This window comes from Bombyx mandarina, chromosome 10, assembly GCF_030267445.1.
Source record: "Bombyx mandarina strain Sakado chromosome 10, ASM3026744v2".
Taxonomy (NCBI): domain Eukaryota; kingdom Metazoa; phylum Arthropoda; class Insecta; order Lepidoptera; family Bombycidae; genus Bombyx; species Bombyx mandarina.
Window position 1 is genome coordinate 12,240,629 of NC_143217.1, and position 26,503 is coordinate 12,267,131.

General features: G+C 36.7%; 1 protein-coding gene across 5 annotated transcripts in view; it reads left to right on the forward strand.

The window, feature by feature from the left end:
* The window catches only part of LOC114243178 (uncharacterized), a 276,284-nt gene that overhangs the window by 218,784 nt on the left and 30,997 nt on the right, over positions 1 to 26,503 (forward strand). For 4 of the 5 annotated variants that reach the window (XM_089730435.1, XM_089730429.1, XM_089730433.1 and 1 more), the window contains exon 5: positions 15,216 to 15,271. In XM_089730435.1, the coding sequence (XP_089586561.1) occupies positions 15,216 to 15,271 (56 nt within the window). Of the gene's footprint in view, positions 1 to 15,215; positions 15,272 to 18,655; positions 18,953 to 26,503 lie in introns of those variants that run through there. The other variant, XM_089730434.1, reaches the window with a different exon arrangement.

Here is a 26,503-nt window from a genome sequence, read left to right on the forward strand (position 1 = left end):
ATCTCAATGTATTCGCATAAAAACTTCGTCAATTATAAAAGCTAAAAATCTGTATTACCTCACCGTTTCCACGTTGAAATTTTCGAACGTCGTTAAGGAAAAACCAAGGCATCGGGATTGGCTAAGTTGAATTGGCTTAAAACCTCCCGGCGGATGTGTCATTATAATTTGCAAGGGAGAGATGACGGATTCCTCGCCCGGAGCCCGCGGAATTATAATACCCTAAGCTATTTTAATCTTAACTTAGTTAAAAATCTTGCGTCCGACACAATCATTAATCACTTTTGACAATACCCGTAATGGATATATTGTAATTAATGCATTAACAAGATGATTGATTATATTTTAAAATTGAGAATGATAGACACGGGTAATATGTTATTGTGAACTAACTAATGTCAATGACAATAACTAATGTACCACGGGTCTAGTATTCGATAACTGGTTGAAATCAACGTCTTTTTTACAGATAGTTGGTATACGTGATACGTATTCTTTTATATCTGTTTCCGCAAATGATACAGAAAAAAAACTCTTTACTGAGGGTAATAAGGCTTACATGTAATAATCGAAGAATTTTATAAGGAACATTAATCCTTCGAAAATCTTTATTGTAATTTGGTAAATTAACATTATTAGTTAAAAAATTTCAACAGTAATATTATGTGAAAGACCTATAAACTATGTTAAATATTTTTACTTCATATTGATTCGTTCGTAATTACTAAAAATGTAAATTATTAGAAAGGTTAATTTGAAAAATGTAAATGACAAAACCAATATGAAACTAAAATATACAAATAATTTTTTTACTGGTGGTAGGACCTCTTGTGAGTCCGCACGGGTAGGTACCACCGCTCCGCTTATTTCTGCCGTGAAGCAGTAATGCGTTTCGGTTTGAAGGGTGGGGCAGCCGTTGTGACTATACTGAGACCTTTGAATTTATATTTCAAGGTGTGTGGCGCATTTACGTTGTAGATGTCTATGGGCTCCAGTAACCACTTAACACCAGGTTTTTTTTTTTTTTTTTTTTTTATTGCTTAGATGTGTGGACGAGCTCACAGCCCACCTGGTGCTAAGTGGTTACTGGAGCCCATAGACATCTACAACGTAAATGCGCCACACACCTTGAGATATAGTTCTAAGGTCTCAGAATAGTCACAACGGCTGCCCCACCCTTCAAACCGAAACGCATTACTGCTTCACGGCAGAAATAGGCGGGGCGGTGGTACCTACCCGTGCGGACTCACAAGAGGTCCTACCACCAGTAACATGTGTGGGCTGTGAGCTCGTCCACACATCTAAGCAATAAAAAAATAAATAAAATAAAAATAGTTTTAATTGTGACCAAAACTCCCGAAAACTTGGGCAGATGCTAATTACCATGTACGTTGTTCTAAAATAATAAGCCAGTATTTAATGAAAACTCGTTTATTAAATCCGAGAAACAAAGGAAATTCCTTCATCAAAAACGAAATTTAAGGCTTAATTGAACGTCGACATTGAGAGATTTCAATTCAATTACTAAACCATATTTAACGAAATCCAATCCCCTTTCCCTCGAGGAATAATATTATTTATTCAAAAAAATAATACAAAACGCGGCTACCAAGAACGCTCTGTTGGTTCAGCGGAGATCATTCGATGTAAAAGTTGGTAGCAGCCGAGGAGGCAGGAAGAAAAGTCGGATAAGCGAAACCCTCTAAAAATGATTGATGCCGGAGAACGGGCGGGGCCGATCGCTCACTGACGCCGTTCGAATTCCACTTTTAAAGCGAATAAACGTCGATTTAAACGAAATACGAAAACGAAGATCATTAGCGCTACACCGACGAAACGCCTCCTCTCAACTCATTAATACGAAAAATACAAAATCGTATTTTTAAATCCACCTAATATTTACTGACGCGATGCGGATCGACTCGAATGTTTTCAATTTACAAAGTCGGAAATCGTTTCGCAACAAAAGCGCATCGCGATCGTGCTATACGCTACTGGCAATTTCCTAACATGTTGGAAATGTACAATTGTTTGAAGACACGTTATTACGGGGAGCGTTTAGTGTTAGAGTTAACGAGCAGTGACGCCGTTTGTTTCTGCTGGTTCTTTGTTCGGAATATAACAATTAGGCAGACAACACGGCCGGTGCCGGACGCCGCTATCGGCGGAGATTCGCGCCGGCACACAATGAAGCCCGCGACAATACACGCTCAATATCTTTATGCTCCTTCGTTGCCGAAGGCCGATGCACTCGCTTCTGAATAAGCCTTCTTGTGTTTACCGCAACTATTTATACGTAGTCTAAATAAGCTACAGATTTGTCATTTAATTTGATAATAATGCTCTTAAAAAAATAACTTTACATTAATCGGCTAGCTAAATCTAAAAGCTAACTTCTTGCAGAATGTTTTTTTCCTATATAGCCAATTTCAATTCTATGCGTATTCGTAAATGATTTATTGTGTTATTTAAATTTATGTAATTTCAATTAAATAGATTTTGAAACAGGGGTAACATGCCACGAATCGCACTATAGAGTAAAACTATAATATGGCTATATTTCTCGTGAAGTTCACTTCCATATAACGTAATAAATGCACATCTACCTCATTTCTAAGATTCCCATTGCCTAAACATTCAGTATTCGTAATCTCAATCGGCTTTACATTTTTTTGCGAGAGTAACTGCGAAACTGACTTTAAAGATAAGTTACGGTGACAATCTTAAAACTCTAACACATCTTAATAGAATACAAATTATTTTAGATTTAATTAATATTAGGAGGATTCACATCTATGCAGTTATTAATTCTGTGGGCGGCCGTCGAGACACCTCCAAGCATCCCGTCAGACCATTCCATTGTGAGCCACTTCCTTCATACCTGTCTCTCGACATTTACTTCAACCCTGAATGCACGATGCTCAATACACGCCACACTAGATAACATACATGACGGTGTATTCTCAATTTATTATATTTTGAATATGTAATATTAAATATATTATTCACTTAGTTTAGATTTAATTAAGATCAAAGTAAACTAAATATTCATTGTGTAAGGTTTGTTGTAAAATATTAAAAAAATAAAAATAAAATGTATCATGTTAAAGTTAAGGCAATTATCGGATTGCCAAACAGCAACACTGTTGGTGGGAGCAATGGTAGTAGTGGGGACGTGACATAATAAAAAAGGCGGTAGTCTGAAAAAACGGGACAGAAAGCAGTGTATTGAGTAGTGAGCAGATATCTAAAGATTGTACAAGTGGAGTCTATACTAATATTATAAAGAGGAAAAATTTGTTTGTTTGTTTGTTTCGAATAGGCTCCGAAACTACTGGACCGATTTGAAAAATCTTTTTCCATTAGAAGCCGACATTGTCCCTGATGAACATAGGCTACTTTTTTTTTAAAAAATTTTTTTTTATTTTTTTGGTTTCATGTGTGTTTTAATGTTTCCGAAGCGAAGCGAGGGCGGGTCGCTATTACAAATAAAGCAATATTAAGTGAGCTATTGCAATCTGTGTATTTATTTACTGGCTTTGGAACCCGAGTCTTTTGTCAGACGAAAAGTCGAAGCCGAGTCAGTTGGAAAATGCTATTTTTTAAAAATGATTTTTTTTAAAACAGACTCCAATTACACCTGAAAATACATGACAAAAGAACAAATCAAACATAACAATTGATTTACAACAAAAACATATTTATCAAGCAGCACTTCAGCTAAAGACGTTCGAGTACATCAGTAAATTAGTAAACAGGCACTTAATCACGTCCCTATTCCACAAATCACTGCGTAAACGTTGCGCGATAAACGTTAGCGTGTCATGTGTGTGTCGGCGTGTCGACACCTGCGGATGCGTAGAGCGTTTAATCACATAAAGAGCTAATTGTCTGTGCGGATTCGGCAGGTAAACACTACACGCCACATTCGTACTCGAAGGGCTGAGTTCAGTAGTTTCAATTTAGGATTGTTTATGAATTTAATGTATCAATGCGTCTGTGCGGCGAACATAAATATCATCGATATTTTCAACTGTTATTAAATATTTCGTCTTGTTTCAGTATCCTACGTACCAATCGACTTATTTTAATTGACATTATTATTGCGTTGCCTTTAAAATTAAATTAAGTTTTAAGATTTTTTTAAAGTTCGATATTCAAAACAATTAATGTACAGGGGAAAATATTATCACTATTGTCCTGTACTCAAAGATTTTAACTTCAAAATCAATGTACCAAATAATTGGTTACATAACAAGTATTTATAATCACAAATGCTTAAAACATAATTATCAATTCAGAAATCATAGCCATTAAATACATCTGCAGAAACTAACTAACAATTATCCGATAGAATCACTCATAAATTACCGTTAGAAACGTTCGTAACGTTAAAGGATGTTAATTCAATATAATCGGGGATTACTCAACCGCGAGCGAGTTAATACATACCTATTACGTATCGTTTACGTTTCATAGTATTAATAACACGTAATAGGCTTGTGGATTTGAAGTGATTATTTTGATTATTAATTCAAATACGGCTATTTTGTTGAAGGTTTATTACTGGTGGTAGGACGTCATGTGAGTCCGCACGGGTAGGTACCACCACCCCGCCTATTTCTGCCCTGAAGCAGTAATGCGTTTCGGTTTGAAGGGTGCGGCAGCCGTTGTAACTATACTGAGACCTTAGAACTTATATCTCAAGGTGGGTGGTGTATTTCCGTTGTAAATGTCTATGGGCTCCAGTAACCACTTAACACCAGGTGGGCTATGAGCTCGCCCACCCATCTAAGTAATAAAATAAAATAAAAGATAAAAAAAATGAATATAATTTAGTTTACTTTGATTGATTTCAATTAAATAGTAGTTTTGATGGTGAACATGTATTACCTGTGTAGGCCGTAAAGTAGACGTATACCGTGTTTTGTTTTTTAAGACAACCGTTATTTTTATTATTTATTACTAATACTTTATTACAGCTTAAAAACAAAAAAAAACCGTAACATAAAACAATTGTCTTCATCTATAGGTTCCAATACCCATCTAGCATTCGACTATGAGAGTCTACGCCACTTGAAAATAATAGCTTTACCACTGTTCGCTTAAAATCAGCAATATGTTTCACCAACTACACAAATCGTCATGGACTAATGGTGAAGATGCCCACTGCCCTCTAGCATTCAGATTGTCATGTCTATGGACACAGATGATCTCTTTTCTTATTAACTATGCTCATTCACGGATCTAGAATAAAAATGCAGTTGAATCAAAAATAAATTCTAATAAGCAGACTCAACATTCGCATAAAATCTTAGCTTCAAAGGTTTTTCAAAATGTGATAAGAATATTACAATCTAATTCGTTTTTGGTTTTCATAAAATTATTACACTACGGATTTCTTTACTCTTTCTTTGTTTTTTTCTTAGAGGCAGACACAGCCTTTGATTTTTTTTATCAGAAAATAGTCACAACGATGTCTATAGTATTACAGTGTATACTAGAACACAATTACTAGTTTTCAATGTTCAGTTTAAATAGTTGAAAAAACGGGTTGAATAAATGCCTTTAACGTTGACATTTATTCTTAGCAATTAAAGTTACTACCGTACGTGTTAAAATGCTTTTGCATTACGAACTGTTTCTCCTACGAACTGTCTCATCACTACATAGTATAAAACAAAGTCGCTTATTCTGTCCCTATGTATGCTTAAATCTTTAAAACTAGGCAACGGATTTTGATGCGGTTTTTTTTTAATAGATAGAGTGATTGAAGAGGAAGGTTTATATGTATAATAACATCCATTAAATTGTGGAGAAATCAGTAATAAATTACAGTTTCCGAAGCGAAGCGAGGGCGGGTCGCTAGTATGAAATGAAATCTATTGTATTTTTGTATTTTTTTCATAACTCATTTTACCGTTTATATACTTCAAAATTTTGTTATCCCAGTACGTTTTCTGACAAGTCTTAAAAATACCCTGTAGGCGGGAGACACGTCGCGTCGCTTCGAGGATTCTTTATTATTCATGGGGCGATCTCGTTCGCAGAGTATTTTATATGAGCGACGATCGAGTATCAATTTGTTCGTAACGGTCTCATATTAGCATTTCCCTTGAAAGCCTACATTGTTTCACTAAGACGCAGGGGCCCGATGAAAAGTTATTTTACGACGTATTTTTACATATTTATCTATGATAATGTTTCCGTAAAGTTTTTGACTTTGTTTTCACGCTTCACTGCAGATGGATGAGTGCTGCTTATGGAAATTGTTTTAAAGATTATATTAAATAAAAAACGGTGGCGTATTTTCTAATGCTGATATTAAACAACAATGTAAGTACGAATCAAAGACAAAAAATTAATGATGGTTAAATGTTATTTTTTATTTATTTATTGCATTGTTGGTTGGACGGGCTCACAGCCCACCTGGTGTTAAGTGGTTACTGGATCCCATAGACATCTACAACGTAAATGCGCCACCTACCTTCTAAGGTCTCAGTATTCATGCGATTAGCGATTAGTTTTCTCTCAGTCACCATACCATACCATAGTATGCTGTCTTTTGCATTGCTAGTCCGCTTCAGACACGACCTAAAGAGGCGAAATACGGTGTCATCGCTCTTACAATATACATTTATCTAATCACGTTTATATATTTTTTTTATTGCTTGGATGGACGAGCTTATAACCCACCTGGTGTTAATTGGTTACTGGAGTCCATAGATATCTACACCCACCTTGAGATATAAGTTATAAGGTCTCAGTATAGTTACAACGGCTGCCCCACCCTTCAAATCGAACCCCATTACTGTTTCACGGAACAAATAGGCAGGACGGTAGTACCTACCCGTACGGACTCACAAGAGGTCCTACTACCAGTAAATAAATTTTAAATACAAGCTTGTTATTTTTGTTGTATTAGTTAGGGTTGCCACACAATACATTCATGTTACAGTTTGATTTGATTAACAGTATACGACAGCTAAAGGTCAACTCTTGTTGGGAATGCCAGATCTGGGATACACAAGTCACGTGTGGAAAATTACAATACAATGCCAGCTTATTTATTTTTTAGAAGACGTATTATGCGCCAGTATATGTTACACCATCTTGCCATTTTTTAAACTCCTACCGTCAATAAAAACCTAAATCCTTTATCGTAATTTTTATTTGACGCACCAACAACTTCAACTACAATTGCACAATGCAACAAAGAAACGAATTTTAGGAAATAACTTTTCAATAATAACGTATCGAATTCATTCTGCTCGAGATATATTACATTCTTACTACTACTGCATTCAAATACATTAAGGATTACCAAAACCAAAATCGTATAATACACGTCTGAATACCCATCTAAACGGCTAAGTAGTGAACAGCAAAGCTAACAGACAAAACCACGACACAATACGTTAAGTAGTGTGCGAGCTTATGAGTGTTCATTAAAGATACGATAAAGACAGCGGAGGCGACGGCTAAATTGGCTGTCTCTGACTATACAAACGAAGGGAATGCGGTATCTGCATTTGTGGAGACGTAAATAAATAATAATATAAAATTTGTATTGAAATGATGAAAATTCGAAAATGAATCGTAAATTTATGTGAATCATTAAGTATTAATGTGAATCATAATGGCTTTGTGCAGTAGATATATTAAGTAACGTCAACTTTACTGACAATTATGTTTCGATCTGTAAACATTAACCCATCACTACTCGTGACAATTTCTCAGGTCAGATAATCGAGCATAAAATAGAATGTTCGTTTTTTTTTCTATCGCTGTAATGGTTGAACGAGCTCACGGCCCGCCTGGCGTTAAGTAGTTACGGAAGCCCCTAAGCATCAACAACATACCTAAATGGCGCCCCCCACTTTAAGACATGTGCCTACGTTTTAGTTTAATTGTACAACGGCTACCCCGTCCTTCAAACTGAAACGCGTTACTGCTTCACGGCAGAAATAGGCAGGGTGGTAGCTTCTACCCGTGCGGACTCACAAGACGTCCTACCACCAGCTTCTCAACCTAACATTATGACACTAATGCGGTACACTAGTTTTTTTTTTCTCCAAGCGGCTAGGAACTACTTACATAATATATCAATCGTAAAAGAGCTATTCGTTCGAACTAAAACGTCGTTATTCCAATGCAATAGAGACTGATTTGTTTTAATTTTGCCGGTGGTCTTTACGCTGTGATTTGGAGCACCGATCATTGACACAAGTTCATGAAAGCGTCTACCTACCTACATTAACAAAAAAACCAATACATAAACACCAGAATATTATGAATGGCCGAAATTACGCAAAATTAATACAATGACTCTCCGACCTTCGCTAATTCGGTTACTTGGCTAATTACCTAACAAACCGAATACGTATTTCTATTACATGTGGTGTATTTACAACACTATTATGAAACATTCGTGCTTCGTATCATATTTCACTGTGAATTACTTAAAAAATTAAATTCCTTAAAAACTTAAAAATCGGTGTTTCCCGAGCGCTATGACATGTCCTTCTTCAAACGTGGCTTGTGGAGAGTATTAAGCGGTAGGCAGCGGCTTGACTCTGCCCTTGGCATTGCTGAAGTCCATGGGCGACGGTAACCACTCACCATCAGGTGGGCCGTATGCTCGTCTGCATACAAGGGCAATAAAAAAAATAAAAAACGTTAATACAATGCAAAATATTTTGATTTTGATACATTGAAATACAATACCCGCAACAATGAAAGCCTAGAATCGAGACGTTTCGATTTATCACAATATAATAATACCTTCACTAGATTCTTGCGTCGTTTGACTAACGAGGGAACTGTTAATTTAAATTTAGTATCTTAGCTTGAAGTAATGAACGCGAAAGGTGATTGTTATAATGGGATTGTAGATTTTCACTCAGTATTTAGTTGATGGCGCGTGAATCTCTGAGAATGTGGAGGGCTTGACAAATGGATTGTACTCGGTAATGAGTGTGCTTGTTTCTAACGAAGTGTATTTAAAGAAAATTCGTCAATACGAATACTAAAATCATTAGATGTATAACAAACATTAATAATAAATAATTAAAATTAAAATGTGGACTTAATGTGGACTTTTTTACTGGTGGTGGGACCTCTTGTGAGTCCGCACGGGTAGATACCACCCCCTGCCTATGTCTACCGTGAAGCAGTAATGCGTTTCGGTTTGAAGGGCGAGGCAGTCGTTGTAACTATACTGAGACCTTATAATTTATATCTCAAAGTGGATGGCGCATTTACGTTGTAGATGTCTATGGGCTCCAGTAACCACATAACAACCAGGCGGGCTGTAAGTTCGTCCACCGATATAAGCAATAAAAAAAGAGAAATAATAATGAAATTGATTGCATTATTTAGGTACTGAAATAATGCTGAACGATCCTTTTACTATATTTTCGACAACAGCACATTAATCGATTCTATCGGTAATTATTTTCATAAGCCTCATTAACAGTCAATCAACATAATCTCATTAATTAATGAAAAGATTTTTATTGGTTTCAACGAACCGACTAATTTGTCCGTCTGGTGTTAAGGGGTTACCGGATTTCATAAACACCACACTCATAGTGGTATTGTAATTGCAGATTTCCTCCTACTCTTCAAACCGCAACCGCATTAAGTGCATTTTAAAAAGAAAAGTAACAACGAAATCCAAAAATTACGAATAAAGCAGAAAATTAAATTATATTATATTACGAAAGATTGTGATAGTAATTTTGTACCTATGAATCGAAATTACAATAAAGTCTAAGTAGCCTGCTACACGTTTCATGTTCTCATGTAAATTTATGAGGCGGTGGCAATTTTTAATTACTACTACGTCTGAGCATCTGTCTGGAGACGGCTCGAATTGTGGCAACGTTGAATCGCGTAAACTTGGCTTTGTATATGAACGAGCAGTAAGTAAAGCTTGATAAAACCAATTGAAATATTTACACGCATTGAATGGATATTATAACGATTCTAAATTCAACAGGATCTGATTTATTTCTGACCGAAATCTTATTGAAGTTGCTCTTTAAGTATTACGTACATGTAGATGCTTACTAAGCCTTTAGGGTAAAATGACATATTTTGAAATATATTTACTATGTATATTAATTTGTTGTTAAATATTTAATCCTTTCGTGAATAAATTTTGAGATTACAATTAAATATTTAGTACGATTATTGCTTTTTTTGACGTGACAACGTCTTATAATTCGATGGAGCCGGCTGCACGCACGGAAAAACATGACTCATGCGGCGTTACCTCGCACTGAGGCGTTCCATTTAAGGCTTGAAGTGCAAGCGAGAGCGCGCAACGAGCAACAAAGAGGCACAATCGGCCTCCGCGTTCGGCAGCGTTCGACATCTGTCTCTCTCCTACTTGAGGGAGCGATGCATCCGCGTGGACAGCTGCCATACAAAAATACATTTACATGTTTTCGTCAAATATGAAGTTCAGTAAAAAGTGAATGTGGTGTCAATTGTTTATAGCAACGATAATTGCGATAATATTTTTTTATGACATTGTCACGTTCAACTATCGTCAGTAAACCGACTTTACAGACAACCTTTTTTTTATTAAGATTCATCTTCAAGATAATTCATCAAAATAACATACTGAACATTACGTTACTTATGACGAAGCGAGTCATGCAGGTGACAACGCCGCGAGGCGTCGGGGAGCGGTTAAGTGTGGCATTTTACGGCTTTTATGCATATTTGATGGCGCCGCCATAATCTCTGCGGCGAGGGGAGATCCTCCCGAGCACCGAGCACGTAAGTAAGTACCGACAGCACCCACTTCACCTGGATTCTTATGAATTGCTGTTGACTTACGCGCACCGTATAAGCTTTGTCATGACGTGTGTAACTGTTTCGCGGTTATAAACGGGTCGGGTGATAATTCTCATAACGACGTACGGTGTTCGCGAATAGTTCTTTCTTGCATAACATACTCCTACATATAGGTAACGTACTAAAATTAAATTTGACACAGTATTAATGGCATTTGTTTAATATAGCTAGCGCAACTAGTTAGTTAGGTATAGAAGGTGATTTACTTTTTAAGCATAAACGTTGTACAACTTCTTACAGGAACTAAGTAAATCTCGATTTTGCGAACTGCAATTTTAAATCAAAGCAAATATATGTCAATACCTAACTTAGAAACTAAATTTAGATTTCGTTTTGATATAGATTGTTTTTATTGATATTGAATTTTTTGTTTGGACAATATTAATTTTTAGTTCGTTTCGAAATGGATATTTATTTCATCGGGCTCCTTTATTCTATATCGTTTATAGGTGGAGGAGCCCACATCTGTCCTAGTGTAAGGCAGCCACTGGATTAGACAGACGTCATGGCATGAGTGCCACCCACCATCTTGAGATATGAAGCTGAAATTTCAATTGTATTGTACAATAACAATTTCGCCCTTCAAACGGGAACTCATTACATATGCATTGCAGCAGAAATGCGCAGGATGGTCGGACCTACTCCAGCGGACTTACAGTATACCCTACCAGTAAATAGTAAAATACTCAGAGAAGTCTGCTGTCCAATTTCCGGTGAACCCCATTGTCGACTTTTACGACATCCAAGAGAAGAGATGGGGCGCTACTCTTCTGGAACACACAGTTGAAAATTTGGGGGAATCTTCATCTTCGGATGATAATAAAATATCGATGATATATTTTTCTGTAATAGTACTAATTATCTGTGTAAACGAATTTGTCAAGAGACTTCTTTTTATAAATAATATACCCTAAATAAAATTCTAGTTTTCTAGCGAGGTTTAATTATGTTTGCTTATCAGAAATAATGTATGACAATAAGGGTACTTGCCAAATTAAAGACTATCAATTACAAGTCAGTTTTCTAATCGTAGTTTGTAAAAAACTATTTAGCTTAGTTATCAAAAGCTATTCATTTTAAGAATAGACTGGCATTTCATAAATTCAAATAAACAATCGGGCATCTAAAGCATTTAAAGCTACGTAACCAGAAATTAATTACAGCCACAACATCGTAACGATTGTATCGGAGCAAAGCCAATGAATTGTAAAATAATGACTGGCATTAGTACTGAGAGGGACGTATCAATTAGTGGCGGTAAGCAAACAGGGTTTTACGTGCTCAATATTAAAATCAAATTTACGGATCGCCCTTGATACTATGGTGGCTTACGGCGGCGACATGTGGATAGCGTTTTAGTGTAGCGTTTACAAAACAATTTATTGGAAATACAAAACTCTATGAATTTATGCGTTATAAGCTAATGAAGTCTTAGGTATACGCTGCACGTCTAATGGCACCGAATTTAAGTTCACTGGTGGTAGGACGTCTTGTGAGTCCGCACGGGTAGGCACCACTATCCTACTTATTTCTGCCATGAAGCAGTATGCGTCTGTCTGTTTGAAGGGTGGGGCAGCCGTTGTAACTATACTGAGTCCTTAGAACTTACATCTGAAGGTGTCGCGGCATTTACGTCATAGATATCTATGGGCTCCAGTAACTACTTAACGCCAAGTGGGCCGTGAGTTCGTCCACCCATCAAAGCAATAAACCGACAGTTACTCTGAAATTCTATAGATAATCTTGATTTACCGATAGCAGAACGTAGTGTGAGCCCGAAGAGTGAGGTACCATGATACCACAATATTCTGGAAAGCAACGCTTAACTTACGCCTCCTGGTTAAAGGAAACTTGTCCAGTACAATTTAGATTTTAACCTTAGGCATCCTTTAGAATGCCTAGGCCGGATCAATGTGCTTATAATAACAACAAAAAATGCGCATAGATGAACGTACACAGATGTTATTATAAAAATATATGGAATTTATGAATTAAATCCGCTAGACTTAATGTAGTTTAATTTTATAACAAATACTCAAAATAAATACTTTAAACATACTTGTTAAAACTTGAACTTACTTATTTTTAAACTTATTGTCCCCAATCTAAGCGTTGTTGTTCTGAAACAAAGATAAATAAAGAAAATAAAAAAAAACTTTAAAAGTTCTGTGAGTGGGGGCTTGATTCTGGGCTTGACACTGCTGACGTCATTACGTGATAGTAACCAGTCACCATCATGTGAGCCGTATGCTAGCCTGACTACTACAAGGGCAACAGAAAAATATAATATTTTTGAAATATCAAGTATATAAGTAAATACTTTGTCGACCGTACTTGTAAAAGTGTTTGTTGAAATCGTCGTGTTACATCAATTAAAAACGCATTTCGTCCAACTCACGTAATACTGTAATTTCCGTGTAGGCAGACGCGGCCAGAATCTCACGCTAAGCCTTCCAATGTACATACATGCTTACATTAATTTCGTACGTGGCTATATTTATTTTATTTTGTTCTTTGAAATATATGATCTGAATATATTAGATAGTTATAAAAATGAATTGCTGTTCGTTAGTCTCGCTAAAACTCGAGAACGGCTGGACCGATTTGGCTAATTTTGGTCTTGAATTATTCGTGGAGGTCCAGAGAAGGTTTAAAAGGTTAGATAATTAAGAAAATGTTCGGAATTAAATAAAAATAACAATTTTGTTTTTCCTTCTATGTGTCCCCCGTCGGACGGATTCCTTTTGTTTGTTTTAAGTTTATTTTATACGTTATCAATTGAGGCCCTACGAAGTCTGCCGGGTCAGCTATATTAAATAGTTATATTTGGCATGGTGCGGTCATGTGTCTCAACTTGAAGCTGATATATGATGTAGGCGAGACTTCCTTCGTAGGGACTAAGGATAACTATATTCTGTCGCGAAGCAGTACTGCGTTCCAATTCGAAGGATGGGGCAGTCGTTATATTATAGAACTGAGACTTAGAACTCATGTCTCTAGCTGAATGGCGGAATTAACGTTGTCGATGTCTATGGACTCCGGTAAGCACTTGACACTTGGGAGTCGCAGTTTTAATTTTATGAGTCTTCAGACCGAACCCTTGAAACCGGATGGCATGTTATATGAGTTTGAAAACAATTAACAGAATTCTTAGACACTGATATCCGACGGTACCCAATGTACCACTAATTTACCACAGAATCAAGCACTGTACACGCAAGTACATATGAAAATTAATATAGGTAGATAAGCTATCTATCAGTCGCTAATAGAATTGTTTTTATTGCTTAGATGGATAGACGTGCTCACGGCCCACCTGGTGTTAAGTGGTTACCGGAGCCCATGGACATCTAAAACGTAAATGCCGCCACTCACATTGAGATATGAGTTGTGAGGTCTCTGTAGAACGGCTGCGCCGCCCTTCAAACTGAAACGCGTTACTGCTTCACGGCAGAAATAGGCAGGATGGTGGTACATACCCGTGCAGATTCACAAAACGACCTACCACCATTAATTACGCAACCTATAATTTTGCGGGTTTTCATTTTTATTACACGATGTTATTCCTTCACCGTAGAAGTAAATCGTAAACATTTTTAAGTACGTATTTCATTAGAAAACGTGGTACCCGCCTGAGATTCGAACACCGGTGCATCGCTACATACGAATGCACCGGACGTCTTACCTATAGGCAAGGCAGACTTTTGAAAATCCACTTTTCCACTCATTGAAAGATAGAAGACAATTTTCATTCACGAAATCACCACCACATTTATACAAATATAATTTTTTTCTAATATTTTGACTAATGTCACCACCGTATTTTAACGAAGCAAGTATTTGCGCATTCCGACTCATTAATTTTATAGAGAATTTCTCCCCTATCAACAGAACTCAGAAAAACGAATGATTTAGATTTTAAATTTTAAAGGCTGATACATTAGAACTACTATAGTTTGTCCGTAAATCAAGATTGGAGTTAACAAATAAACATACTACTCGCACACAAGTGACAAGGACTCAAAATTTAAGAAACCTTAGTAAAAACAACTGGTGGTAGGACCTCTTGTGAGTCCGCGCGGGTAGGCACCACCACCCTGCCTATTTCTACCGTGAAGCAGTAATGCGTTTCGGTTTGAAGGGTGGGGCAGTCGTTGTAACTATACTTGAGACCTTAGAACTTATATCTCAAGGTGGGTGGCGCATTTACGTTGTAGATGTCTATGGGCTCCAATCACCACTTAACACCAGGTGGGCTGTGAGCTCGTCCACCTATCTAACTAATAAAAAAAAAAAAAAAACCAAGATTCGACTCCGAAAGTTAAAATTATGCATTTTTGTTACAGAGTGAGGAAGATCAAAAGATAGTACACAAGCTTTTTCGTCCGACAACGCCAAGGACGTAAGTAAATTTTCTTTAATTGTAATTCATTTAATTAATTTATTCAAGTCAACTAAACATCACTCAATAGCTTTCATTCTGTCCAGGATTAAAAATACGTAACTTAAAAAAGTACAAAGCCCCTTTTTCGCTGCATGTGTACCGACAAAATTTGACAACGGCTATAACGCAACACATTGTTCTCAAATAATTGTATCAAAACAAAAAAAGTAAATGCGAATTCAAATCAAAATTACAACGGACGTAAGCCAGTAACGTGAGAGCTAATTTGATTCCGGCCGCAAAACGAAACTGTCACGAAATCTCAAAACAGCAGCGCAATAAAGCCGTAAACAGACAGACAGCCCGCGGCACCAATTACTGTTCACCATAAAACCGCCTGCAACTGTCGCGTACAATATTTATTTATGTAACGTGCATAAATATGTGCGGAGGAACCCGTGACGCTCGGCTCGCGGTAATTATTGCGTGACTTATTGGCAAAGGAAGATAACACGTACGCCGCGACCAGATTTTAAAGGACCCTCCTAAATCTTACTTATTCCATATTTTATAAGACGTAGAATATGAAGAGCGGGTCTCGATAAAGCGGCGGCGACATCAAGCGCTCGGAGGGTTGTAGCAGCTTTATCTACGCGTTTCGATGTTGATCGTGACTTTCTGACGGAGATTTTCGGTAATTACGCTGATTATGAGGACGAATCGTGCTCGGCGTTCCCGGTGCGCCCGCTACAAAAATAATTAGAGTACACTCATACATTTTCAACTTTAGCTCAAATTTACACTTTAACCTCTAAAGGGACATTGGCACATGTGTACGTTTTTTTTTAATTCAAATATTGAACTCTACGCTAAATGGCCAGTAACGTGAGACAATTTTTTTTTTTCAAATGCATTTTCATTATTTTTTTTGTTTTGTATTACTTATTTAATTATTAGTTATTAAATGAATGAATCACAATAAAGAATAAATTTAATTTGTTTTTTTTTTTATTTGTATTTTAATAAAATCGTTTCTGAAGAGGTTAAGACCAAATTTTAATTTTAACTTTTATTTATTTTATCTCTTCTTTTTCTCCACCTTATCCCACTAGGTGGGGTCGGTACAGCTAATTTTTCTCTTCCATTCTCTTCTATCAGCCGTCATCTCAACACTCACTCCTCTCTCTCTCATATCGTCATTCACACACTCCATCCACGTCTTCTTTGGTCGACCTCTTCCCCCTCTACCTTGCACTACCATTTCCATACATCTCCTAGTCACATGCATCTTCTCCCTACGCATCACATGTCCATACCACACTAACCGTCCGCTCCTTAATTTGTTGATTACCGGGGCCACTTTCACACTTCCTCTGATATACTCATTCTTTTATTTATTTTATATTATTATTATATTAAATATATATTTTTTTATTTAGTTTGAAATTTTAATTTAAAATTACAAATATATTTACGTATCTACATCTTTTTTTTTTGCCAAGGATAACTGGTACGCCTACCGCCCTCTTGATGCTAAGTGGATATTATGCATCGTCGATGGCTGCAATACCATAAGCACAACGGGCCACTATTGTTAAGTTTTCCATTCTGTGAAGACTTATTGCCAACCAGGCTTCGTTACAACAATCGCTTCATATAGCTTGAAATACATGAAACAGTTGAATCGACTAACATGCCAGCCAGCTATAGGATGTCGATGATACTATACCGTAAACCTTCGCTAAAAGTTTATCAACAACCATACAAAAAAAAACATTCTAATTTTCAAATCAATCGGATAAGCGACATAAAATGAACGATGTACACGATCAAACAACAATTTTTATGTTTATTATTTCAAGTACAGCACAAACTTTTGTGTAACTTTAATTACTTAAAAATTAAGTGACGACCCCTGCTCTTGCCAAGCTCGGATCCAGTAAAACAAAGTTTCAAACAAACGAATGCATTAATTCGCGCAGCAAACTGATCCAATCGTAATATCCCACTCCCAGACATCGAAAGTTAGTATGCATTGACTTTGAAAAGTCGTCCAAAACTAAGTTGGGTTATGTTTATGAAACTATTCGGATGCGGGCGTGTGCCGCCGATACACATGCAAGAACTCGCGCCCAACTCGAGGCATAGTTCACTAAGTGGAACAGCTGTAAAACAAAGTAGTGAAGGGTCTAGGAACTTAGTGTGTACGTTGGCAAGTATTCGGCGCTCGGAACACATGTCGAGCGATACGCAACGCGATAGGCGCGTAGCTATCCGTAGCTGACAACACGGGAGCGACCGACGACCCGCTCCTTAATATCTCGAACTAGTTACAACTAAAGTATTGCGGTGAGTTGATAACGAACTCGGCGTCTACGATCGGCCCCTCCCGCGGAATCGCGAGCCCGCGTGCAGATAAACTTTTAAAATGACTTTGGAAGCTTTTGAGCTTTTAATCGGTAAAGTTGTACAGACAGACAGTTCGGGCACAATCCTTGAACCGCTTGCGCCGGCGACGGCCGCCGCAAAACTTTGTTTTACAGGACTACTTTTCTTCTTGTTTCAAGGTTGGACTCTTAAAACAAACTCCAGTTCGACGGAGTTCGCGAACTCGGGCGCGAACAATTTACAAATTTCTCTCTTTCATAACAACTAACTGCCGCTCGGCGCGCCAGCGAAAGTTGTCCTGCGTAGATCTTAATCGTGTTGTCTGTTGCGCTCGCGCGAACAGCTGACTGTGACGACACCATTTTACAACTTTTGCCTTAATCAAACACATCCTACTACGACATTAGAAATTGAATACCGTTTAGGAAATCTCCAACCTAGAAACTTACCAGCTCTTCTTGACATTTAAATGTTAAAAACGAAACCTAACGGTCTCGAAAGATCTATTAGGTCGGAAAAATTTAATCGCCCTTTGACGATTTCTGTGAAGTCATTAAGATGACGTCGACACGATCGCCTGCGGTCAAAAAAACTCTTCTGCGTAATTTGACGCGTCATCCCCTCAGTGACGGCTACCGGCGGCGGTCACTTTTTTCAATTGATACCCCTACCAATTACCTAAAGTGGAAGATTGTTACATTTGAAATATAAAGTTATGGATTTGGTTTTTTTATACAACGATTCCGTATTTTTATTTAATCTGGATAATACCGAAAATATACATACATGTGTACGTACGGTATCATATCGTAATTGAAAAACTCCGGTGATAATTATTTCTCTCATAAAATAAAGTTAAAGGCGCATTGAATTTTAACGTAGGTTAAATGCAGTATCGGGTATTGCGCGTAAATTTTACGTAACTAGAAATAAATAGGTTGCGGGTGTGTGGGGCGGGGCGGTGTGGGCGGCGGCGTGCGCGCGCACCCTGCGCCCCGTCCCCCCCCCCGAACTGCCACGAAGGCCGCATACTCCGCGACCAGCGCCCGCGAGCAACCCGCGCGCGCTCGCACACTTGTATCCGCCGCACGGGCCTACGGACAAACTTTTGCGACGTAGTCGCGCTACGCCGCCCTCGGAACTACGAAATGCTACGTACCGTAGCACAATAAACAAAAGTGATTTTTGTGTAGTGAAAAAATCATTGTTTGCCGTATTAGTGTGTCTTCGTGTTTTAAATAAAACTATAGTGTGCGATGAATAGGCTGTTCTTTGTTTTATAGCAATGTCGGCCTTAGTCCGACCTGCGTGGTAAGTCATTCCTTTTTTAACAATTATAAACCGTATACGTAATTTTACGACAATTTAAGTCGCGTTTTATTATATTTTGAATCGTCCTTATGAGAACGAAAATTTACGATAAATGCACGGATATTGTTATTTCAGCGGTGCACTCTACGTAAGTGAAAATATCAAGAAGTGTTCAAGAATTTATGTATTAAAAATCGTTAACGCACAAATCCCACGCTCGTAAAACCATTTCACGAAATGCTTTCAATATGTGAAGGATACGATGAATTGAACGTTAGGTATATTTGGTGTATGTTTGATATTTGGTTGATTATTCCTCCCCCGTGTGTGGAAATCGAATAACCTCAATTAAATCGGCAAGTCGGCAAATAACCGCGACATTAACTCGGAGACGGAATACGTAATCGCACGACACTAAACTTGTTACCTTGGCTTTGCTAAGTAAATGTACACAAAAGTAAATGTGTTTTGCAAGAAAATAATTAAATAAATTAATTTAATACTTCAATTGAATATTTAGTAAACTAACTTTATTTCTAGTAATTTCCTAATTGGAATTCTCGAACAATTGTCTTTCAGTTTAAAACATGTTCTCGATACGTATACAAAACAATAAAATTTAAACTCATATTAATTAGAGTGATATATATTTCTTCAGAGACTTTTTATGTTAGCAGTTTTATTTTGTTAATAATGCATCCGTCTTCTATACTTCTTGACCACTCAGATACGGTAAAGGTTTTCGCATACTTGTCTACTTCAAAAAACTGTCAAAAATAATTATCATTCTTTATTTGTAAATTAATCATATTCTATCATATTAATTCAAAACTCAAACTGGGCTTTTAACTAATAAATAATATAAATATTCTCAGTAATTGAAATGGCGTGATTAGTTAATGGTAAAATATTTGAAACGACTTTTGTAAATGAGACAGCAATAATGCTTAAATGCTGAAATCCGAATTTTTATTATCAAAGTAATAAAAGTGTTGACTAAAATATCCATTTCAGCATTAAAAAAAATTCTTTGAGATTTCAACTAAACTAACTGAACTACGGATAGCTAGGCCTTTGCCCAATCTTTTGACATTTTTGAAAATGATAAAAACATGACAGAAGATTTTAATTTACTGTTCGCTTTTACTGGATCAAATACATCATATCTGTTCCTATAAAACAATTCATACAACAAGCGAAGCGTCTCGAAGAGAGCAGCGGAATTCACGTCTTTGGTCTACAATAATAATTATCAGACAAGCTCACGTACTATATTAAGTATTGATCGGCATATCGAGCTATTCGTTACAGTGCAGATACAATACACATTACAATCGACGTTTTAACCCAATATTCCTTCGTGTTTTTTTAATTATTTCGTATTAAAAAAAAAACATAGTCAAATCATTTTCGTATTACCACAGTGCTCCGTAATTCGGTGAAAACGTTTTATTCAAGCGCCTCTGTATACAATTTTCACGCGTCACGCCTCCGAGGGCGGCGCGCCCATCTGATAACAGCCTCAAATTGTTTCCACTTGAAACACGCTATCTGATGGTATATTAAAAAGGATTATTTTACAAAAAAGAACACTTTAAAACGAAACTTCTTTGATTTTTGACAAACATATCTAAAATGTTTTATTTATTTATTTTTAATGCATACTGGTGGTAGGACCTCTTGTGAGTCCGCGCGGGTAGGTACCACCGCCCTGCCTATTTCTGCCGTCAAGCAGTAATGCGTTTCGGTTTGTTTACGTCGTAAATGTCTATGGGCTCCAGTAACCACTTAACACCAGGTGGGCTGTGAGCTCGTCCACCTATCTAAGCAATAAAAAAATAAAAAAGTGAACAAATTTGCAGCCCACCTGGTATTTATTAAATGGTTTTTAGAACCCATAAACCTCACTAATAACTGGCGGCACTCACTCTGAAACATCTAAGAATTGCGACTACAAAATGGTTCGTGCAAACTTTTTCATTTTATAACATATATTATAATATTATTTCATTATTAATTCATGTTATAATAAATATCATATAAACACTAAAAGTACACATAATTATGAAATTTATCAGAATATATTTCCTTATAATTACCACCAAGACCAATAACTTACGAAAAATTTTTGCTTTGCTTTATAACTGAAGAGATAAATATGAGATTTCAACTAAACCATAAAACAATTCAGTGCTTTGTGAGTGAAGCTATAAAAAGATTTCATATTTATTATTTGTAGCGCGAGGATTGAGACTAAAATACACATGGCAGACGTGTCGGCACACAATGTTAGGGTCCGATCGTCCCACGTTGCCAGCCCTTATGCACAAGGTTGCTACACACCGAAAAAAGAAAAAAAGATTTTTATATAGCAATTTTAAAAAATGTTACATAATTGTAGCTGTGTTTTCTTTGGTAAACATTCAAACTGGTATTCATGTATAGCTAATGTTTTTAGAACTACTTACGAGTATTTATACTTTATTTTACGGTTTTAACTTCACCTACATGACTTAAAATCATTAGAATTATAAAAAAGTTTGAAGTTTTCCTCTACAGCTAACGTAAAATAAATGATAAAATGACAAATTATTGCTAATAACGTACTTAATGTAAACAGAGAGTAATTTATACTTAAGAGTACCCAAATATTGGACACATTCATAATTTACTGGTAGTAATGGTAGGCAGCTACCAGCGAATGGGTAGAGATAAAGTAGTCTGCCTTGTTTACTGGTGGTGGTATGTTTTGTGTGCTCGCACGGGTAGATACCACTGTCCTGCCTATTTCTGCCTTAAAGCAGTGATGCTCTTCAGATCAAAGGGTGGGGAAAGCGTTGTACTGTAAAAACTGAGACTTAGAACTGATATCGCAAGGTCATGCCTTGGATACTTAGTATTGCATTTACGTTGTTGTTGCCTATGGGCTTCGGTAACCACTTAGCATCAAATGGGTTTTGGGCTTGTCCAACGAGCTAACAAAAAAAATCAAAAGCCTGATCTTCTTATCTCGAACATAAAGCTATTAATTCGTGCAAAATTGTAAGTTTCGTGCAGCATTGGATACGTCAAAATTCATAAAACGAGAGAGAAATTAAATAAAGCTTTTAAGAAAATACCACTGGAAATACGGCCAATGTACCTTATGATTTAAAAATGGAACGATCAGATTTGCTTCTATAATATATTTTGAACGGGACGGCGAGATTGCTTCCCGGTAGAAATAGGTAGGACGGGCGCATTGTGCGACTTCCATTTTTTTTATTACACATTACTATTCCTTCATCACAGAAGACATTCGCGAGTACATGTTCGGTACTAGGAATAAGATATTGGATTGGTTTTATAGCTCAACATAATTGTATCTCTTGATAAGAATATACCGAGAGTCTCAACCATTAGGGCTCAACCTTTTTTCAACTTCCTTGTTTATTAGTTATCTAATAAACAAGTTTGTTCTTAACGATGAAATAATTTATTATTTTTAACTTAAAGTTTATGGTAACAATAAAAGGAAATACATACTTCATGCTGTTCCGATGTTATTCGTGTTCGACAACCCTAATGTTTAACTCGAGGGTACGGCAGTCTGAGCCGAATTCACAATGCACGGGGTAGTAACATTACCCCACTTATTTAAACCCCGTTCAACTATTTTGATATTGATTTTTGCAATCACATGGTCTCATTGTAAAATCGATACTTGTTTTAAATGTCAAGGGCTCAACGGATTCTGTATAAATTCGAAAATGAATATCCGTCTTGTGACTATTCGTAGAAACGACTAGTGCGTCAACTGTTGTACATTAATGTTCCGATGCCACCTCATTCAATAACATTTTTGTATAAATGAATTAAGTAGGTATATCAAACCTTATCACATACCTACCGTGACTGGGCAATAAATAATCAAATACCGTATTGTAAAATCTAAATAAAATAATTTATTTTTCATTACATGAATCTACAATGAATATTTGAACGTTAATCTCATACTGTATTTTATATATCGAAATAAACATAGTAGTTCGTATTGAATCTTATAAAAAAGTTCTTTCATAATATTTAGGGCCCAGCAAATAATTAGTGGTCTTACAATTTTTTTTTATTGCTTAGATGGGTGGACGTGCTCCCAGCCCACCTGGTGTTAAGTGGTTACTGGAGCCCATAGACATCCACAACGTAAAAGCGCCACCCACCTTGAGATATAAGTTCTAAGGTCTTAAGTATAGTTACAACGGCTGCCCCACCCTTCAAACCGAAACGCATTACTGCTTCACGGCAGAAATAGGCAGGGTGGTGGTACCCACCCGCGCGGACTCACAAGAGGTCCTACCACCAGTAAAAAATTATTAATCTTATAAAGCTTTTATCTAATTTATTTATACTTAAACTTTTGTTCTCGCGCGCAATAGCTGCAGAGTGAAATTTGTGTTTGGATATACTGTAAATACCTCCACAATGTTCAAATCACAAAATGCAAGATTCCCATATTCTATGACGTCACGAAATAAGAACCCAGATCCAAATGCCAAATATATATAATAAAGAACGTGACTGTAACCAAGAATCAAATCTAGATCCCTGCAGACAGTAGTTAGGTAATTATCCACTGAACCGATAATGCAAATATATTCATCGTCCCTGCTCGTATAAGCCGCTAGGCATAATATTATAGTGTGGCTATATAGTAGTATAGTACTATATAGTATAGATCGATTATGGCGACTATCTTCGGCCGTTCATTTACTTCTCGACACCAGAAGCATCCAACCTGGTATATTTTTTGCCTAAAACAACATTATACGGAATCGTGTGTAATTGTATCAAACACTAGCGACCCGCCCTCGCTTCGCTTCGGAAACATTAAAACACACGTGAAACCAAAAAAATAAAATAAAAATAAAATAAAATAAAGTAGCCTATGTTCATCAGGGACAATATCGGCTTCTAATGGAAAAAGATTTTTTCAAATCGGTCCAGTAGTTTCGGAGCCTATTCAATACAAACAAACAAACAAATCTTTCCTCTTTATAATATTAGTATAGACTTACTTTACTCCCATGGGTCTATAAAAGTATTTTAAAATTAGGTACAATTAGAATAGCGCAGCTCAAAAAGTTGAAATCATATAAACTCAGATTTTGTGCCTCTAAATTCTATAATTACTGTACGTTAATTATTATTCAGTCTTTGAACTAGATTTTAGTCAATGGCTCCAGAGACATACTACGCTCTCATCCGGGTTTCTTTCCGAAAGCCCTAACATCGAAGGAACTCAACTACACTTTTTCGAATGTCTAGGTCTTCAAAAGAGAATGGGTTTCGGCTATGTTTCGCTGGGTATCTATAACAGGACCGTGGAATGTGATGACGTATCAGATACGTATCCATACTGTAAATCGATATGTGCGATAGATATTATTACAGAACATCCGATGTGGTGCGACCACTTCATTTTCATGTTATCAGAAATGCACTGGTGGTAAGACCTCTTGTAAGTCCACACGGGTACGTACTATCACCCTACCTATTTCTGCCGTGAAGCGGTAATGCGTTTCGGTTTGAAGGGTGGGGCAGCCGTTATAACTATACGGAGACCTTAGAACGTATATCTCAAGATGGGTGGCGACATTTACGTTGTAGATGTCTATGGGCTCCAGTAACCATTTAACAACCAGGCGGGCTGTGAACTTGTCCACCCATCTAAGCAATAAAAAAATGTATCTTAGGCTAAAACTTTCTAGCCTATATGTGTGTATGTTAGTTGAAATAGAACAGCTTAAACATAAAGTCCGTAATCTATATCTAGACTAATATAAAAATCTACAGTGGTTTTTACGGATGTTCCGTTATAACTACTGAACCATGCATCCGATTGACTTGAAACTTGGTATCTATGTAGAAAATGCATGTACTTAATGGATAGGCTAATATTTATATGAGTGTTTGACTCTCTACACCAGTTGCGGGGGTGTTAATGATGAGAATCTTTGTGGGGGTGAGAAATAATAATTTTAATTTTAAATGCCCAGCGAAGCCGGCGAGTACTGGTAGTTCTTTCATATTTTATTTATTAGCTATAGATAGACTAGTTTAATGTCAGTCCGCTTAGTGTCAGAAAATTACCGAAGATGGGATATGGCAACACTTGCTACTTTAAAAAAATAGATTTAAGTCAATTGATCCAATGGCATCCTAGTCTTCTAGCCAATACTTGTGATTTCTTCGCGGCTGCATGAAACGGAACGATAGCAACCAGCCATGCTTTCAATCTCTCAATCTTCAAGATATTTAGGCAGCTTTTCAAATTTTAGAACCTAATTCGAGCCGTTAAGCATGGGTAGGGGGATAAAGAAGGAGGGTTAACTGCCCTAGTGCCTCGAATTAACCGCTGGATTGGAAGATCCGACAAGGAACCTAGCAGTGTGATGCTATGGATTAAATGTCACATCGAACTCATCGATGAATACGGTGATCTGTGCTTCGACTGATATCAGCTTTATACCTAAGGACATCTAACAGAATCGAGAATAAATAGAGCGAAGCCACCATGACGTATCTAGGACCGTCAAGGTGGTTGATCGCTGTTATTTTTTTAAAGTTTTAACCGGATCAAGAATCTATTGAAATGAAGGGAGTTCTAATGTCACATCGGTACCGTGACAGTTTCTGACACTGTCTATATGTACTTACGGATAGATTCGAAATCTAGCTCGTAAAGATTTACATACGTTGATCGTGTACCGTGGTGTTCCGACGGCTAACCTAAGAAACCGTCCGAGATTAAAGAGCTTGTAGTTTGAACAGATGGACGCTATTCTCCTAAAGTAATACTTGAATACGAAGCGATAGTTTGTTTCGCTTGCAGATCATATGCATAGGCATGCTGACGATAAGTAAGACGCGATGCTTCGTATGAAGTCGGAAAATTCCGAATTTATTCAGGTTGATTCGTGGTATTTGGTCTTCCTGGCCCAAGATATCAATTGGTCGAGGAAAGTTTGGCTCAGTAGGAAATAGGTACGTGACATGTGTATGCGACACATACAACAACAACAAATATATTTATGGCCACTCATAAATTAATCTTGAAAGCTTTAAAGATCGGCGATTAAAGTTATTAGCTCCTAATAATATAATATTTGACAAGTTCCCAAGTCCGTATTCATCATTTATTTCATTTCAATTATTTAGTTTTTCGATACAGATAAAAACAAATAAAAATGAAACAGATAAAAATAAAAATAAAATTAACAGTAACAATTAAAAACAAATAAACAGATAAAAATGTCGTGATACTCATCATATTACAACAATGAACAACAATACATAAGAGAATTGAAAACATCTATGAATCATCAATATAATATATAATTAGTATAAAAAAAATGAATGCTGTATTACCCGAGCCCTCGCCAACAGGTACAGTCATACGTTCTAGTTTTATAGTGGATTAGAGATAATATAATACAACAACCAATTGATATCGAGCGGGCCGTGAGATTTTCTACATAACCACAACAAAAGATATTCGAAAATTTTAAAATA